This window comes from Bombus affinis, chromosome 5 (assembly GCF_024516045.1).
Source record: "Bombus affinis isolate iyBomAffi1 chromosome 5, iyBomAffi1.2, whole genome shotgun sequence".
In the NCBI taxonomy this organism is placed as follows: Eukaryota; Metazoa; Arthropoda; class Insecta; order Hymenoptera; family Apidae; genus Bombus; species Bombus affinis.
Genome location: NC_066348.1, coordinates 11,107,248 through 11,125,698, shown reverse-complemented (window position 1 = coordinate 11,125,698; position 18,451 = coordinate 11,107,248). Strand labels below are relative to the sequence as shown.

At 26.6% G+C, this 18,451-nt stretch overlaps 2 protein-coding genes across 5 annotated transcripts; one reads left to right on the top strand and one right to left on the bottom strand.

Annotated features, from left to right (window-relative positions):
* Positions 1–3: 3 nt before the first annotated feature.
* LOC126916436 (uncharacterized) lies at positions 4–10,952 on the bottom strand. Of its 3 annotated transcripts, XR_007710555.1 has the most exons (7): positions 10,296–10,952; positions 9,547–10,195; positions 8,742–9,155; positions 8,139–8,636; positions 7,837–7,959; positions 7,343–7,575; positions 4–982 (listed from the first exon to the last, which is right to left on the bottom strand). XR_007710555.1 is itself a non-coding variant. In XM_050722274.1 (6 exons), exons 2-6 carry the CDS (start codon positions 10,181–10,183, stop codon positions 7,481–7,483), a joined length of 1,767 nt encoding a protein of 588 aa, XP_050578231.1. In that variant the 5' UTR covers positions 10,184–10,195; positions 10,296–10,952; the 3' UTR covers positions 2,225–7,480. The 3 variants fall into 3 exon arrangements, 2 of the variants coding, with proteins under 2 accessions (XP_050578231.1, XP_050578232.1); XM_050722274.1 differs by lacking the exon at positions 4–982 and having other exon boundaries at positions 2,225–7,575; XM_050722275.1 differs by lacking the exons at positions 4–982; positions 10,296–10,952 and having other exon boundaries at positions 2,225–7,575; positions 9,547–10,288.
* Positions 10,953–11,530: 578 nt separating this feature from the next.
* Positions 11,531–18,397, top strand: LOC126916438 (uncharacterized). 2 transcript variants are annotated; one of them, XM_050722280.1, is made up of 7 exons: positions 11,531–11,660; positions 11,761–11,885; positions 12,026–12,201; positions 15,121–15,246; positions 15,771–16,801; positions 17,274–17,445; positions 17,655–18,397. In XM_050722280.1, exons 3-7 carry the CDS (start codon positions 12,055–12,057, stop codon positions 17,769–17,771), a joined length of 1,593 nt encoding a protein of 530 aa, XP_050578237.1. In that variant the 5' UTR covers positions 11,531–11,660; positions 11,761–11,885; positions 12,026–12,054; the 3' UTR covers positions 17,772–18,397. The 2 variants fall into 2 exon arrangements, with proteins under 2 accessions (XP_050578237.1, XP_050578236.1); XM_050722279.1 differs by having other exon boundaries at positions 11,534–11,660; positions 11,761–11,946.
* The last annotated feature ends 54 nt before the right edge of the window (positions 18,398–18,451 follow it).

Genomic DNA, 18,451 nt, shown 5'->3' with positions numbered 1-18,451 from the left:
AAATTTTCACATCCTAAGAAATTAATTTTTATTCATTCTATCCATATTGAATCTTTTCAAACATAAATAGAATTAAGTATCACTGCAATTTCAATTATTGGTACAGTAGAACTTTGTTTATTCGGATCTCATTTATACGAACAAGTTGTTGTTTCGCGTCAATTAGATGAACTTATAACTGAACCTCCATTAATTGAATTACTGTCCAGCATACTTTCAGTTATACAAAAGCGTGTTCTGAAATCATACACGTTCAGTATGAACTGACTGTTTACGATACACGATTGAATGTTTGGATCGAAATTGTTGTTCAACCTCACTTATCCAACCATCGGTTCTTATTATCGAAACTAATAAGAACAGCTGGTAAAGATAGCTAGTGAATTTTTATCGTCAGAATTCGTTAGTTAACTAAAGGGCCTTGTCCCCCGACATATTCGGATAAACGAAGTTATCCTGTAATATATGAATAACGGGAGAAATAATTGTTTATGACAAAGAGAGATAAACAAATTATTTCTTTCTGTATTTAAAATATATAAATAAATCGTCCAAAATAATAAAATCGTGTACATGTTAATTATTTCTTTCTCATAACGTTAAAAAGCTTATTTATGTTAAAATTATCACATCATGGACAAATTTTTAAATAATGTAAAATTATTATTATTATTATTGTTGCTGTTGTTACTTACAATACTTTTACCGTCATTATTATTTACTTCCCAGGATATGATATACCAGTTTTATAATTATAAATCGTAAGTAATAGGTAAAAACACAGGTACAAACACATTTCTAAGGCATACATACATTACATATTCATATATATATATATATAATGTATAGTGTACTTGAATAAAGTATAAAATAACATGTTTATTTACCTAATTATGAAAAATATAGTTCATATCTTAAATATAACACACTCCAGCATACAGTATCAAATATTTATTTATATTCAGCTTTTCATAAATGTTTCCTGCAAAAAGATATTTAATTACGTTTTAATGATATATACGAAAAAAGAATTTATACAAATATGAATAATATGAAAAGAGTTGTTATAATATTAATAATATATTATTATATTAATTATATATTTATTATTTCCATTTTATATTTTATTAAAAGAAAACATTATATGTTTTAATTACTTGATTTATACTAATATTATATGCTATATATCATGTAACAAAATAAATATATTATTTTAAATATTATGCTTATATTTAATGATTTATACTTAGCTAGATAAAATTATAGCTAAATGTTCATAAGAATCGCATTTCTAGAAGCTAAATTCCAATTTCCTTATGTAATTTCTTAGATTCGTTGTATTTTGAATATGGTTTCTATTTATCCATATGAATGAAAAGTTAAACAACTTCTCAATGAATTACATTGACAATGTTTATACTTTATTATTTTATACAATCAAATCTTTGTTTTCTTCCTTATCATTTGTCATCACTTTAAAGAATTATCTCTCTATAGCATATTATTTTGCAAAGATAATTAATTTTCTTTAACTTGACCATATGTTCATTTTATTTAATGTGAAAAAAGGTGAAAAGAAAAAATGTTCAGTATTTTTAGTATTATGATAAATATAATAAATGTTTGTATCTTTGACATGTTATTATATAAATAATGCTACGTAAGTAACTATATTTATATCAATATAATAACGGAATTCGTAAAAATCCAAATTCAACGGAATATTTTCTCCTGTAAATGGCCTTAAATACGCGATGGATAGAGAAAACAATCTGTGCACGTATTACCATCATTTAAAAAATTCACTAAAGATCATATTATGTTCAAACATTTAAAACAAAATAGATACGAGGGATACAGACAAAGGTATTTACACATCAGCAGTTTTGTCTTGGCATTTAAATACATATCTCTGATCGTAAATTCAAGTATGAGAAATTATTATTGCAGAAATAAAATGCACAGTTTTATCAGTAAAATATCTCATTCAAAAACTTTTTAATATTTGCAAACACTCATTGTACTTACTCTATATGTATATATATACATACATATATGTACATATTTATAACAAAACACACAAGTTTTATAGATCTATTTTTCTCATACAAACGCGATTTCTATTGTTTAATATTATTAAACAATTAACATATTCTATATGGTTTTATATTTATCTGTACAAACAAAAGTAATAAAAATATGAAATTCTATGAAAAGAAAGAGGTACAGGTAACTATTCAATTTTATTCCACAAAAAATATCATTTTGGAAAGTGATTTGTTCAAAATATTTGCTTGTTTAAAATAGACACTTTTCTTTCGATAATATTAATTTCTCTTTTAGAAGTACTTAAAATGGCTTTATTGCCATATCTAAATTGGATTATTACCAAAATACAGGACGCTATGTAATATATTATAATATTATCACCGAGTATGGATACTTCATATAAAAATAAATTGAAAATGGTCAATATTTTTTTGAACAAAGTTTCATTTTCTAAGGAGAAGTAAGTATTTACGAAACAAATATATATATCCGGTAAATATACAAATTTTACTTTCTCGAAAACGAAATCTAATTAAAAGATCAGAAATGAAATCTATAATTCCGCTTTTCATTTCAATTTATTCTTTTATAAGATATCGTACTCTGTTAGTTAGTAACATATTTTGTGGCATGCCATCGGAGATTGATCATCAGAGCCAGTAGTAGAATATTTTCTAATTAATTAAGTGTAAATCGGTAGAGTCGGGTTGCTTGAGAGTGTTCCCCTAAGTACAGGTGGTCAACTCCATTCACGATCCGACCACGAGAGCAATAGGTATTAGAGGCATGATTAACAATTACGTAGCTAATGGTCACTATCTCATTGCATAAAACATTACATTTCTATTGCGTTGCATTAATAGGAAAAAAAGAGAAAGATATACAAAAGTACAAAAAATATTGTTGAGACGTTTTTCTAACAAATTTACAAACTTCAAAAGGGTTGTAAAAGAGACTATATGAAAAATTGTTAGTGCGATTACTTATGTAAAATACTATTTGTGTGTATATATATATAATAAATTGTGTGTAATATGTCGTTCTATTCCCAAAAAAAAAAAAATTGTTTCAGCTTTAACATATACAATACATCCAAGTGTACCTTAATATATAAGAACTTTAGATATAAAAAGATATCTTTCACCGCTTATAAGAATAGTTATTACTCAGATAAATTTATCACTTATTTATATGTATAAATTTATGAGCGTTATTTCTGCCCCTTTTAAATTTGTAGATATCATTAAAAAACATGTATGTAATTAGAAAAAAGAAAAGGAGATATTAATCCAATGAAAAGGACATTTGTATTATAATAAAATGAAAATTAAAAGTTTCATTCGTGACGTTGAATAAATAATAAATAAATATTACTGAAATAGTGACTCATTGCTTGGTATATGTACGTATATGTACACGTATATGTACGAATGAAACAACGGTATTTAGGCAGTTATTTTACGGTGTGGTGACTGCTTTTCGTTTTATCCTATTAGTACAAACGAAATCATTATCGGAGTCACTACTGTAAAACGGTCCTAAGGTCTTGAATAAACCTTTGCACAGTTGTAAGGCTTGAGATACCGAAGTTACTGATATATAATATCGGAGGATTGATCTATGAATATAATGCGCTCAAACGTTAATCAATATTTAATGTAAAATTCCTTACTTCGAATTTAATTTTCTCTATGCATAAATTATAATGACAATAGATTATATATGTAAACAGAATATTTATAAAAAAATTTGTAGTGTTAGCGCGAGTAACTAAAGCGTTAGTGTGAATAATGAAATACTTATTAAAACGTGACTCGAAAAAGAAGGCACTTTATCAGAAAATAAATATCTCATAAGCCGCGTTACGTTCTTAACTAAAAATGTTGCTTAATCTTAGAAATAATAACTTTAACATTAAATATATTGTAAACTATTAGCCATCTGAAACTATACATATATATCAATATTTTCAGTATCACAAATCCTATCACAATGTAAAACTTCATTCGAACATTTCCGAATCTTCCTTTCTAAAAAATTTGATTGCTTACTCGACTCAACGTTAAATAGCGAAGATACATCTTATATTAGCAAATACATTTGATATTTCCCCGCTATTTTAAATTAAATATCTTTTTCTTAGGCATCTTTTCGCAAATATAAGAACAATGAAAATTATTTGAATTCTGAATAAACTACATATCTTCCAACCGAATAAATTAAATCTTAACAGTGACATACATTTTATAACACCTAAAACGCTTAAAACATGCTAATTACCCTTCTACCACTTCCTTCAACCAATTAGAATCACATCAATATGTAACTACTTGTAACAATGTTGATTAATTTAATTATATAAAAATCATAAAAATATATATTTGAAAGCACTTTTCAGTACTTTCAATGTTAACTGAACTACAGAGAGTATTTTATAAATTATAATTATAAATTAAAACAAAAAGAATTGTATTAATAGCAAAAAAACAAGTTATATCATTATTTAGAAAACTATTCAAACTTTAACATTAATTAAATAAAATCATAAAAAATATGTATTGTTAATATTAAATCACAACTAATTTTAATGCGTATATAGCGTAACTAATTTATCTGAGAACATTGTAACAATTTGTAAGCAACTGGTGCAAAAGCTATTTGATATGAAAAGATATATTCTCTGTAGCTGAAACAACTTTTTTTAAGAACCTAAAAAGATTTCAATTTAATTTTGTTAAACAAAATAACCTATACTTTAATAATTGTGATATATAATAGCATTTATCGAAATACGGACAATAATGCGCATACATATAAAGTTATTCGACATAATGAACATAATTAAAGTCTAAATAATTCAACATATATCTAGAATATGATTAAGAAAGTTTGAATTAGTCAAAAGCTCATTGTTTATATGCATCTGAGTTCTTGAAGTTTAACTTGTAATCTTTTGTGACGTTGAATATTATCATTTCATCTTCAAATTTATTTCAAATTAGTGCTATAGTATAGATTAGTGCATATTATAGATGTCTATATAATTTATAAAAATTTTTATAAATTTTTGGGGTTTGTTTCATACATGCTCCTATAAGAAAATCTATCTTCATCACTTAATATGCTTTTTTTATGTTATATTATTTTAAGATGAAAAATGTTACATTTATATCACTCACAAAACATTCCAATGTTCCCAAATAAATCACGCATATCTTTGTGGTGTGAGCGCGTGCGCATATGGAGATATGATATATACAGGATATAAGTTAAAACATAAAAGATAGTTCAGATATAGATCCTGCTCTTCAAAATAATGAAATTAGTTCAAATAAACGCACGTACCATTTAAGCTTTTCAAATTACAAACTGCTTTATCCTTAAAAAAATAATATCCATCTATTATTTTTACACCAAATTTAAAATAAATATGTTGCACCTCGATGTAGTATCTACCTTATAGATGCTAATTGTAGGTTTTCATATTCTGTCAACTTTTCTTGTCATGCTATATTCAATTAGCTTATTAAATTTGGAAGCATTTTTAGAACAGTTATGAAGATTACATATATTGAAATTTAACATTATTTGTCAATTTTCACTTCATATGTTTTAGCGCAGTACTATTTGCAACTCAAAAACAGTATCAAATCGAATAAGCCTGTGTGAATTTATTTCATTATTGTAATAATGTAATAAAAATTAATTCCGGAACGATTTCGTTGTGTATATATTTAAAACTATATAAAAACATTAAAACAGTATTTTAAAGGTATAACAATATTTCTTTTATACATATTGTACTATGTATAATATTCACACGTATTTAGAAACTATGAAAAAACTATGAAACAAAATTATGTTAAGTAATATATTATAAATACAGTTATAAATATACTATGTATATATATCATGTTATGGAAGCTTGTTAGATATAATAGACTATTTTTTATGTTTTACATGTTATGAAAATAAAGTATTTAATTGTAAGTGCAAAATAACATCCAGAAGAAAAGATACAAATCTGTTAGTGAAAATTTAAAAAATATTTACAAATAACAATCTACATAACTATTTAAAAATTAACATTGCCTTGATTTCTTGTCATATCAATATTATATCTTGTTCATTATTATACCAGAGGTTAAATATATTGATCAAAGAGGTAATTTCATTGCAAAACCAAAACGCGAAAGAAGCATATTGCTACATAAAGATGAAAGCGAAATTTTGTTTATAAATTCATTGTGACAATTACCTACAACTCATGATTTTTCACGGTCTATCAGTAAATTTGACTTCTAGTATAGTTAAAATCTTGGTTTTGTTTATTATTTAAAACCAAAAAAGGCAAAACTTTATTTGTTATATAATATTTTATCATAAATCCTAAATGATGCTTCATTTCTTGATAAAATTAATATATTCTTTCATTTGTTTGGGAAGTAATAGTATTATCATTTTCCTTGTGATCTTAACAAATGTTTCATGTATCATAAAAAAGTTCTATGTACAAGATAACAAGTATGTATATATACATGTACTAAAAAAAATTTACTCAAATTCGCAATATTATTCCAAATTGAAACATAAGAAAGATTTATATCACAAACTAGAAATCAGGGAATATGTAATATACAATTTAATTGCTAATTTATTAGTGAATACTTTCTATCCATCATGTAAAGAAAAACTGAAAAAAAATCCACGTTCCTTCTCAAATTTACAATGATTTACGATTATTATTTTACAATGACTATATGGAATAATACTGCGATATTCAGCACTTTGTTTTTTACTTCATATGCACATACGCGTATACACACATACAAAACATATATAAAGATATATACACATAATAAAAGAGGAAAAAGCAGAGATAGGAAATAGGAATGCAGCGTTTAGCGAGAGAGAATCGATGGTACATTTCAAATTGTTCAATTTGAACCAACATTCTAGAAAGTTGAAAGCTTTTGTACTGCTTTGATATGGACTACATATATTCCATTAAAAACTCATTGATAATTATTTAACAAAATTATCACAGATTTAATCAAAAACTAATAGCGTGTGCAACGTATACAACTTTATATAAAAGAAATGTGTAACCAAAATCTGTACTCTTGGTAAATAGTGTCACAAAATAATATTCTATTACACAAAATACAAATGTATCCTATGTTAAAATTATTCGCAACCAATGCTATAAAACACTAACAATAATCATCTATTGTTTGTTAACTGATTGTAAATAATAAAACTATATTTAAAATCAAATTACCAATATTCTTACTTTCCATTTTTGGTTTTCGATTTCCATGAGAAGCATTCAATTCGTGATTTACGATGAATTTATGCTTTATACACATCGTTTCCTTCTCGCATATTTTATGCGCACGTATGAACATTTTTAGCAAATAACTGTCGTGTATTAGAAGTCATCGATACCACCATCAGGGACACCAGAACGTACTTTATCCAATACTTTATTAACAAATTCGGTTGAATGATTTGCTATTCGTATTTCTGTAACAGAAAAATAAAGAATATGAAATAGATATCCACCCTACCTGGAACTGTTGATAACATTCAAATCACACAATTTGAGTAATTAAATAATTTTAAAACTTATTTAAGAAAATGTTAATTTAAAATAAACAAATAATTTATAGTGTAGAACTTTACAGAAGTATCTACAAAATTAATTAATATAATCCCATAATTTTTTAAAAATTGTTTTCACCGTACTATTTCATATATTTATATAAAAATTTTAAAAGTACTAACTGGTAGCTAATTTACAATATTTTTCCATTTGACGTGTCAACTCTTCTTGATTTTCGGGATTAGGTTCTGTTAATTTTGCAGCGAGCGTTTGCTTAGCCTGGCATATACCTTGAATTAAACGTTCTGCAACAATAATTATTGACATATTAAATTAGCTTTTCTACTCTTAAAAAGTTTATCAAAAAGAAAAAATTTGCTAAAATTTCCAAATATGTTAAGATTATCGATAATAAAATAAGAAAAAATTTGGATTTCAAGAAAATAGCTTTGGTTACATATGACTATAATTACAAGTACTCAACTGTGTTCCTGTTCTAATCCATGTAATTTTATTTTATTTGCTTCATGTTGAGCTTTCTTTTTTAAACGGCATGCTCTTGAAGCAAGTTTATTTTTTTCCTTGCGCGTTTTAGGTCTTGCTGTAAATGGTAACTCAGAAACTGGTGTCATATCATTAATAATACGAGATAATTTATCCAATTCACGACCAATACTATATAATTTTCGTGGATTTGGAGTAAGATCATTTCCATCGCCTTTTCGAGCTTTTCCACTGTGTTTAATTCCACGAAGCGCACAATGAGGACTAAAAACAGGATCTGTAGCTTCATTTAAAATATGTGGATCTTCAAGACGTGCTCTTGCCACAAGTCTTTGTCCTTTTGGCCCTTTTGCTTGGACGTTATATTGCCAAAAATATCGTTCTTTCTTACTATGTTTACTATCTCGATTTGAATCTACACTTCCACCTCCTACTCTACTTCCAGTGTTTTGATCTTCACCATCGCTACCACCGGTATCTATAAATAATTACTTAATTTTAGATATACATGAAAATACATTATATTAAGAATTTTTAATTAGAACATTAAAAGTGATGTTATCATTCATAAACATTAAAGTACCATTATCACTACTGTAATCATCATAGTGATCACTGTCATCATCACTATCTTCATAACCTTCATCATGGCTAAGAGGATCAATATGATAGAGTGGATCTGGACTAAGTGCACCTCCAGTACTTAAACTACTTGTTGAACCAGCTTCAACAACACCAAGGCTACCAGTACTTAATAAATGTGGTCGTGGTTCTCTACGAGCCCAAATTTGGTCTAACGCCATTGTCCGGGTCGGCGCAGACATGGATAGTCTAGAAACTTTAGACTTATTACTCGTACATTCAACATCCATCTGACCATGAGTGGAATTATCAAAAGAATTATCACAACGTCTCATTAACAATTCATGAAGAGCAGACTGTCCATTAGGTTTGTTTGTAGGATGTAGAGATGTTGAGGAACTTGCAGTTGAACTACCTTTAAAACAATTATTTAAAACATTACTTTTATCTTGAGAATATTTTGTTTATTTTAACATATAGATATGAAAATAATATATATCTTGAAAACAGTTTTTTTAATTACTAATATAGTTTTAAAATGTTTAGAATGTTTTTAATACATTAGAATACATTATTTTTCATTATGTACATATAGTACATTAAATATGTATATAATAATGCCTTGCATTTTAAATTTTATATATATTTTTACTATAAAACATATATCGCAAGTGATACTGTTAGTTTCAACATATTTTATATGATTCATATAAAAATAATTTTTTGTACAGAATTTGTTAATAACAAAATTTTTACAAAAAGTATAAAATTAAAATAGATATAAAAAATATAAGTTATATATAAACCTGCAATATTACTAGTTCCTGGACTTGGAAAAGCATTGGGGCTAATTGTTTCCAAATTGTCAGCAACATTGATATTTATGTTTAAATTGAGTCCATGTGTATTTAAATATGTAGGGCAAATATTACGGTATGTTGATCCAGATTGCGGGAAACTACTTGGAGCAAATACAACATTGTTATCATTAAACAATGGACCAACTGATTGAGCTACATTAACATCCATTTTAAATGGTTGAACTCTTTCTTCTGGTAAAAGTAAATCATCAAAATTTAAATCACCAAGGAGAGTATCGTCATTTGCATTTAATTCAGCAAGCGTAGGTCCTTGTATAAGATCTGCTTTATCTACTTGTAATATGTCATCATCTTCCCATTTCTCTGTTTTAAAAAAATCATCTAACTGTTCGGAATCTACTTTAAATGGTGATTCTATGTGATCAGATCTATTGGGCCATATTGATGTCAATGGAGATGGTGAAAATTGTTCATATACACCCCGAGTACTTCTGTGTCCTCCTGGTATAGGTACTGATGCTGAGGAAGGACCCATTTCTTGATTTGGTTCTTGTTTTATTATTCCATCCATTGAGCTAGTTTTAATCTCCGAAAATAGTTCAATATATCCAGATTCTCCCATCAATACATAAATCTTAAAATCAATTAAATTAAAAACTGAAACTTTGCTGAGTTATATATTTACTTAAAAAAAAAAATGATTTAAATTATATATAATGTATAGTAGATCTTACCAATTTGTTTTTTTTTTTTTTTTTAATATTGAACTCTATATATTTTACAATATAAATTCTTAATTTTAAATTTTCAAACGAAAATAAAATATATCCGATGGTTAAGTTCAAATCTAAAGACAAAAATAAATTAGGTATCCGTATATGTTTACAGATTCCCTTTATAGTTCACATAAATAATGCTGTCTAATACGAGGATTCAATTGGTTTGCATACTCCGTAATATTGTTAATTAGTAACAATTCTCAATCTGCACAATTACATAGTATACATATTCACCACCCTCAAATGGAACGACCATGACTTTCGTCAGCAAATATTTTTCCTAGCCAACAACATTGACTCAAAAAGTTTTCTGATCTTGGTGTCTGTAGTAAATTCAACCTTTTTCCAGGTTTAGCAAAAAATATTACAAACAAAGATATATATTGCTGTTTACTCTTGCACTACTCTCTTTAGTTACGCACCGAAAATTCATACAATCCAATTGTAAAATACAGTTTGTTATTGTTTTGCCACAAGATTTCGAGTCAGTATCACTGATATTAACATAAATAGGGAACGATCACATGACAAAAGTCGAGTATTCAACCAATGAAAACATTTCACCAATCGCGAATAAACCTTTAAGTTGTCAATCATATATGATTTGCAAATATAATGCTGATTAGAATACTATCAAATAAAAACTAACTAACTAAATTAGTTACTAATACTATTAAGTAAATTATAAATCTAGAAAAATATATTTAATATTATAAAATCGCTAACAAATATAAAAAGAAGAGCAACGCTTATTTCTGTATAAGTTAATATCCAATAATGAAAGACAATATCTACTAAAGACAGTAAAGGAAGCAATGGTCAAAATCAGAATAAAAAAGTTGTCTATCGCGCATAACCTCTTAAAATAATATGGTTAAATAAAAATTATAGTAAAATTTCAGGATGTATGATATAAAAAGCATAACGGAAGTAGAAATGAATATATTTTGTAAAATTTATATTAGTTTGGATACATATATATATGTGTGTGTGTGTGTGTGTGTGTTAGGATGTTAAATTAATTATATTTGAAATATTTGTAAAACATTTTTATTGTTAAATTATATATGTACATATATTATAAGAGGCACCACAAACATACATATCTATATATATCTCTTGAATCATTCTTTTAGATATTTATAAGAAGAGAATATGTTAATCTCAGTGAAGTACAATTCAATATTTGTCTAATAATTGCTTACTTTTCACATATTAAAGCTTCTATATATTAAAAATGCTACAAACTTTAATGAATTTTAATTTAGAAGAAATGTGCATATACATATATAAATTACACATATAAAAAAATATGAGAAGGTTTGTTAAAATAAATAATGTAAAATTCTTCATAATGTCATATATGAAGTAAATAAGAAGTAAATGAAATAATATAGATTTTATACATATAAAATCATAGGTTTATGTAGGTGCAAAATACATCACTCGATTGTCCTTCTAGAGTCTGGATATTGAAGATAATCAGAATTACAGACGATATAGCTATTTTATCATTCTCATATTTGTGGGTTTCGTTAGAATAAAGTATGTATATAGTGATATTTCATGTTATTTTTGTTTACCTTTGAAAAGAGATTAACTATAAGTATTAAAAATATGAAACTATACTAACTAAAGGTAAATAATACGGATGAATAACTTGGATAACCTATAACATTTTGTAGAAAAACATTACATTTGTGATGGTTTAAATATGGCTGGTGACAAAGTAGTAGGTGGTTCTTCGCATCTAACCAAGGAAAAAGTACATAAAGATGATACTTATAATGAAAATTTAAATGTAGAAGATGAATTTGTAGAACCTATTGAATATGTACCTTGCCCTGAATTTAATTTTTCGGTAAGTCTTTTAAACAAGAAATTGTACTTAGATATTTATATTTGCGCTTAAATTGTTCAACGTCAAAAAAAAATTTCTAAATAATAAAATTGTGATATTATTATTATTAATTTCTTAGATAATATAGTGAAAATTCTAACGGAAATAAATATAGTTATTAGTATAATTATTAATATAATAATATATAATAATAAAATAATAATATTTGCAGTTATAAAATACGAGCAATATAAATATGTATGTTTTCATCAATTTGAAAATTAGTTTATATATTAAATTTATATTAGAAGAAATAATTTCTTATCTAAATGATGTATATTGAATATTATTCCAGGAATATTTGATATTTTTATATATATACATTTTATATATATATATAATCATATTACATCTAATAATTATTTTTATAAAAAATTATTTTTTATATTTAAAATTATATATGTTAAACATCTGCTCATGACAGATAATTTATTTTTCTTATAATACATAGGTTTGTATTTTTTAGTACATATTGTTATATCCAGACTAATTATTATTTGCATCGTATAATTGTACATTTCTACGTTAGACATAAATTTTGACAAGACATTACCATTTATAATTTTTCTTAAACTCTAGTCTTTTCATCTAAGGTAGAAATATTAAATTTTCATTTTTCACTGCATATAACTACATTCCACAAATTTTTACCTTTGTTAACATATGATTTAGTAAATTTAAGATACTTTTGTTTATTAATTGCACTAATAGAGTTTTCTCTTGGTTATATAATCATCGCGATACTTTATTGATTTGGTCACATTGAAATCAACTGGAATTGGATGATAACAATATTTGAATTTCAAAGCACTATCCAATATAAGATTTAAGCAATCTAGTAAGACAAAAAATTATTTTTTATTAGTTTTATAGAATGTTCTATTAATATAAAACATAATATTCTACCAAATGTTAATGATAATCTTATATATACTTAGAAATATTTAATATTAAGAAATCAGTTAAATAAAATGGAAAAGAAAAATATCTGGGAAATAATAGTAAAAGTAGAAATAAGGGAGATGATAGTAAGTTAATGATTTTTAATTTCCAGTTTTCAGTAATTGTTATTTAATCTTTTATCCTTTTTTTTGATCCTTTTAATTTAAAAACACCCTTCCTTCCCTTTGTCCCGCTCTTTCTCTGTTTTTTCAAGTAGAAATTTATAGAAGACTATTCTGTTGAAAACGTCTCCAAACCTGGTATCACCCGGTTTATTTTTAAATAATATCTTAATTATATAAAAGGATTAATTTACATTTCGTATTATTGCATTTTCGGATTTCCTCAGTGCTCATGACTTATATAGGAACACGTATCGTATCCGCGATTCCGTAAATAATAAAGTTTGAAATTACATATTACTCAAGTATGAGGATCTTACAAAGATTCTGTAGTTTGAATGACTTTATACGCCATTTCTCTTAACAAACGTCTTTCGTCTTAAAAGTACAGTGGCTCACGAAAGTATTCAAGTACTTATCAGAATTTTTGTATGAATATATTATGTGTATTATACGAAACTTCCTAAAATTTCATTAGTGCTATAATAAGATATGATTATTGTGATTATGATAGTAAAATTTGAAACAATTCGGAAATGTGTAGAGAAATTACAAAACATTTATTCCAAACATAAACTTCATTGAGCAAAATTAATGTACAGCATGAATAGTAGTCTTAAATATACCCATTAGCTAGATATGCACTATATATTGTGGTTTATTAATATAATGAATAATTGACTGTTCAAATTTGGTGATCTTTGGAAAATATATGCTTCCAGTAAATACTCGTATCTTGTAACTTCTATATACATTTTCAGGCCCATTTCCAATTTTACCAATATAATCACGACAGTCGTGTCCCGTTATAATGCTAATGATTTCAAATTGTTTTATATGATACATACATATAGAATTTCTAGGACTGTTTGGATACTTTCATAAGCTACTGTATAGTTACCATACGTCCTGGTTTTCAACCCTTGTGCCGGTGACCCGGTCGATTTACAACTACGTTCCGGTTTTTTGATTTCTTGATTTTCAACATTCAAGTTTTTAATCGACCATTTGTATATTTCAAAAATGAAGTAAATATCGTTTACACTTATAATCTGCAAATTATGGGCCATAAACATGGGTGTGTAAAATAACCGGATTCGCAGTAATGTTGCCGTGTTGAAGCCTAAGATGTAAGAGGAAAACAGCGAAATGAGAACCTGTCGTTGTAAAAACTTGCAAGCTTTTTTATACTTATAAAGTACGTGTTACACAGTTAAAAAAATTTCGTGATCTTATAGACGTTCAATAAAAGGATTTGTAAACATGAATTATTATATCTATTACAATTATATATATTATTCTTGAAACAACATTAAGCAACAATGATTTTATTGTTTTTAATATCACATTGTTTTTTAATTTTAAATGTCACACTGAAGTATTTATCAAATTACTGTGTTAGTATAACAAGTGTATATAATTATTTATAAATGTAAATAAATATGTATAAAACACTTTGCTTTGCTAATTCTTTTATATACAATATTTATCATTAATTTTATTAGTTAGTTAACTAGATATAATCACTAGATAGATAGAACTAGATAGTACTAAACTGTTGATCATTTATGTTTAAAATGATATTTGTAATTTCAGTAATTCAAGATTTTTTATCATTCTATTGAAGCTCTTTATCTGTATAATTTATAATAAGATATTAAAGACTTTTTATTATTATTTATTTCAATTATAAAGTTTACTAATGACTAAATTTTATTTCATTTATTTTGGAAATTATACATTTCATATAATAACTTTTAATACAAAGTCTCGCATTATATTATATTACTGCAAATATTTTATATATTTGTTTTAGACGATTACTTGTTGTTTCTGCAATGGATATTATGGACCATGTTTTGAGGAACCTGTTTGTCCAACATGTCACGCATTTCTATTTCCTAATGACATCGGTTTTTTACCAGTTCCCATTTTCAGTCAAGTATGTTGTATTGTTTTATATACGTATACATAGTAGAACTTCATTTATTTAAATATCATACAATTATATGATATAATAATGCCTAATTTTAGTCACCTCTTATTTTCTTCACCCAAGCTCCGATCATATTTAACGAATCTCTCTTCTTCACTGTTATTATGGTTGATCATCTTGTATCTTGAATTTCTGTACAAATAGATACGCGCTTCTTTATCGGGAAAACGAGCACATTTTCACATTTCTTTTATTTTTTGAAAATTTTTCAAGTCTGTAATTCCCATCGTAATTAAATATTTGCAGTATCCAGTTTTTTTTATATTCAATCTCGATTATATTTTCATTTATTAATTTTCGTCCCATCGACGCTCTATTTCTAATGCAAAAAATAAACATTTTTGTGACTGATTATTTGATAAAAATTCAATTATCTGTGTTTCATACGGGTAAATGAAGTTCATTGACAAACAAGAAAATAAAGATATGTATATGTGTACTTCCATACGTCTTTTATTTTTTATATATAGAAATCAGATGACGAAGATTCAGGAAACGACGAGCCAACAGAACTTTATTACAATCATGAAAGAAGAGCAAGTCAACAACAACAAAATTCTGCGCAAAATGCGACTCTGTCAAACCTAGCGAAAAAATCCGGTGTACGCTGTATCAAGCCTCCGAGATATGGTTCAAGGAACAGACATATTTTATTTGCGCAACAACTACATCACGGTATAAATACAAGTAGCCCAAAAAATATGGCAGTTGTATCGCAAAATGCGCAGCTTTCACACAGCGTCCATTCTGATAGTATGCAAAATATAGATAATGGAAACAATGATACTCATCGTGAAAATTATAAAGAAAAAGATTCCACTTCTAGTTCTGCACGTGTGGCAGATGGAGCATTACATAACATTGTCCCATTCCAGAGAGTTAAGGAAGTAGAAAGTCGACCACATTATTATCGAAATTACAAAGTACAAAATAATACAGGAGAAATGTCAAGATCGAATAACTTGTCTGAACGATTAGAGATGTTAACGAATTATAAGCACGTCGAATATGAATCTATCGCTGAACCAGGCTTAATGGAAAGATTACCACCTGAAGTATTGTTAGTTGTCTTCTCACATTTGGATGATGTTAGTCTTTGGTCAGCTGCGAATGTTTGCCGTAGATGGTGTGGTTTGCTATCGACACACGTAACGCCACAGCAGTGGCAACGAAATGTGAAATTACGATGGCCTTTATACAAACCTATCGGAACTGTTAAAAACTGGTATAAACTATATGATTTTTTGGCTTCTTCAGCGCCTTGTAGAACGTGTTTAGCACAAGCGTGTTTGATGTCTCGATCGCCAAGTATTGAAGAGAATTCATGGAGAAAAAATCGTTTGCATAGCGAGCTTAAAAGTTTAAGAATAGATCCTCCTGAGGGTATTGAAGCAACACCCTTAGATCAGAAGTGTTGCCATTGGCAAGCTACGATAACTGGACCTGTAGGGAGTCCGTACGAAGGAGGTTTATTTTATCTTTACCTGCAAGTCCCGTGCACGTATGTATAAATGTGTATTTTTCTTATTATTAGAGGTATGCGAGAACTTAAACATGTTAGATCGAGTCAAGTCGAGAATTTTCCTCGGAGTCGGATCAGATTTCTGAAAGTATCTCGCAACTCATGAATATCGAAATTTTCGAAAATTGGGAGAATCCGAATCACGTTAAGCAATTATTTCAATTTTCAAATTTTCTTGAGATATTTTTGACTGCTTTATGTTATAAAATTATATTGATTTACCTATGTCTTTTACTACCAATTTATGTTCCTACATACTTCATATATAGGAATGTAAAATAAATTTAACAAATAAAAATAACAGATTTCTTAAGAGTAAATCTTGTTGAAATCAATGTTTACGGATTGATATAGTTTCTCTTCGGTTAGATGTTAAATACTATTTATATAATCGTTGTTCGATTTCAATTTTCTAATTTCTTTTTCTTACATTCTTTTTAAACTTTTGCAGTTACCCTTTGTATCCACCGATAGTAAGGTTTCTTACAAAAATACTTCATCCAAATGTTTCTAGACATGGTGATGTTGGAATAGACTCAATACTTCATAACTGGTCGTTAGCACTAACAATTTCGAAGGTGTTAATCAGTGTTCAAAGCTTGCTCACAGATCCATATTGTCAGGTAATATAGAGAATAATAATAATTTAACAAACATTGTACTCATTTATTTTTTAGAACTATTTATAAATAAATTACATTGTGTTAATAATCACGTGTCGGTGATAATTATATAAGATTTTTAATCGTATAATATTTAAAAAATAATATTAAAGTTAATATAACACACTATTAATATTAATAATAAATATTAATAAATATAAAATGTACAGGTCTGTATGGAACCGGAATTGGGAGAAATGTATATGAACGATCGTGAAAGGTTTGATGAAATCGCGAGGGCATGGACATGGCGATATGCTATGCATGATGTTGTCACTCCGCTATAAACAATTTATAAATATCGTATTTCTTATATATACATTGTCAAAAAAAGGACTTAGGAACTTCAAGCAGACGCTTTATTCACTGAAGAAAGGAAAGAACTTCGATTTAATATTTATAACAAATTAGAATTTCTGTAACATGTAAACATCTTTATTTACCGAAAGAGATCTCAATTGTTTGAAATAGTTTGAATATATGCTATCGAAATTTTATTTTTATTAATTTAACCCATTTTAATCTAAACTCTGCTTACGAAATTGTTGCTTACTCTAATGAACGTTATGAAACTACAGAGCTTGTAACTCTTTTCTTTGGACAATTGCATCATTCTTGCAGAAAATATTTATTAAGATCAATTTAATAATTTTCTAGTTTATAATGATGTTTACATAAAGAGTTACATATTTAAGGTCATGCCAGTAGATAAATAGATGTAGAAATGAAGTTGAAATATACTATTACCTGTTATGTAACTTGTATACATATAAATATGTTTCCAAAATTTGCATTTGATTTAAGAATTATCTGTATTAATTTTGTGTGTACTATGCTATTTAATTAATATGTATTTCGTAAATTAATGTTACTAGAAAACAGAGCCAGAAAATAAAGAGGATTCTGTATATAAGTATATTTTTTAGTATAGATAATAATAAAGTTACAATTAGGGCAAAATCAGGTT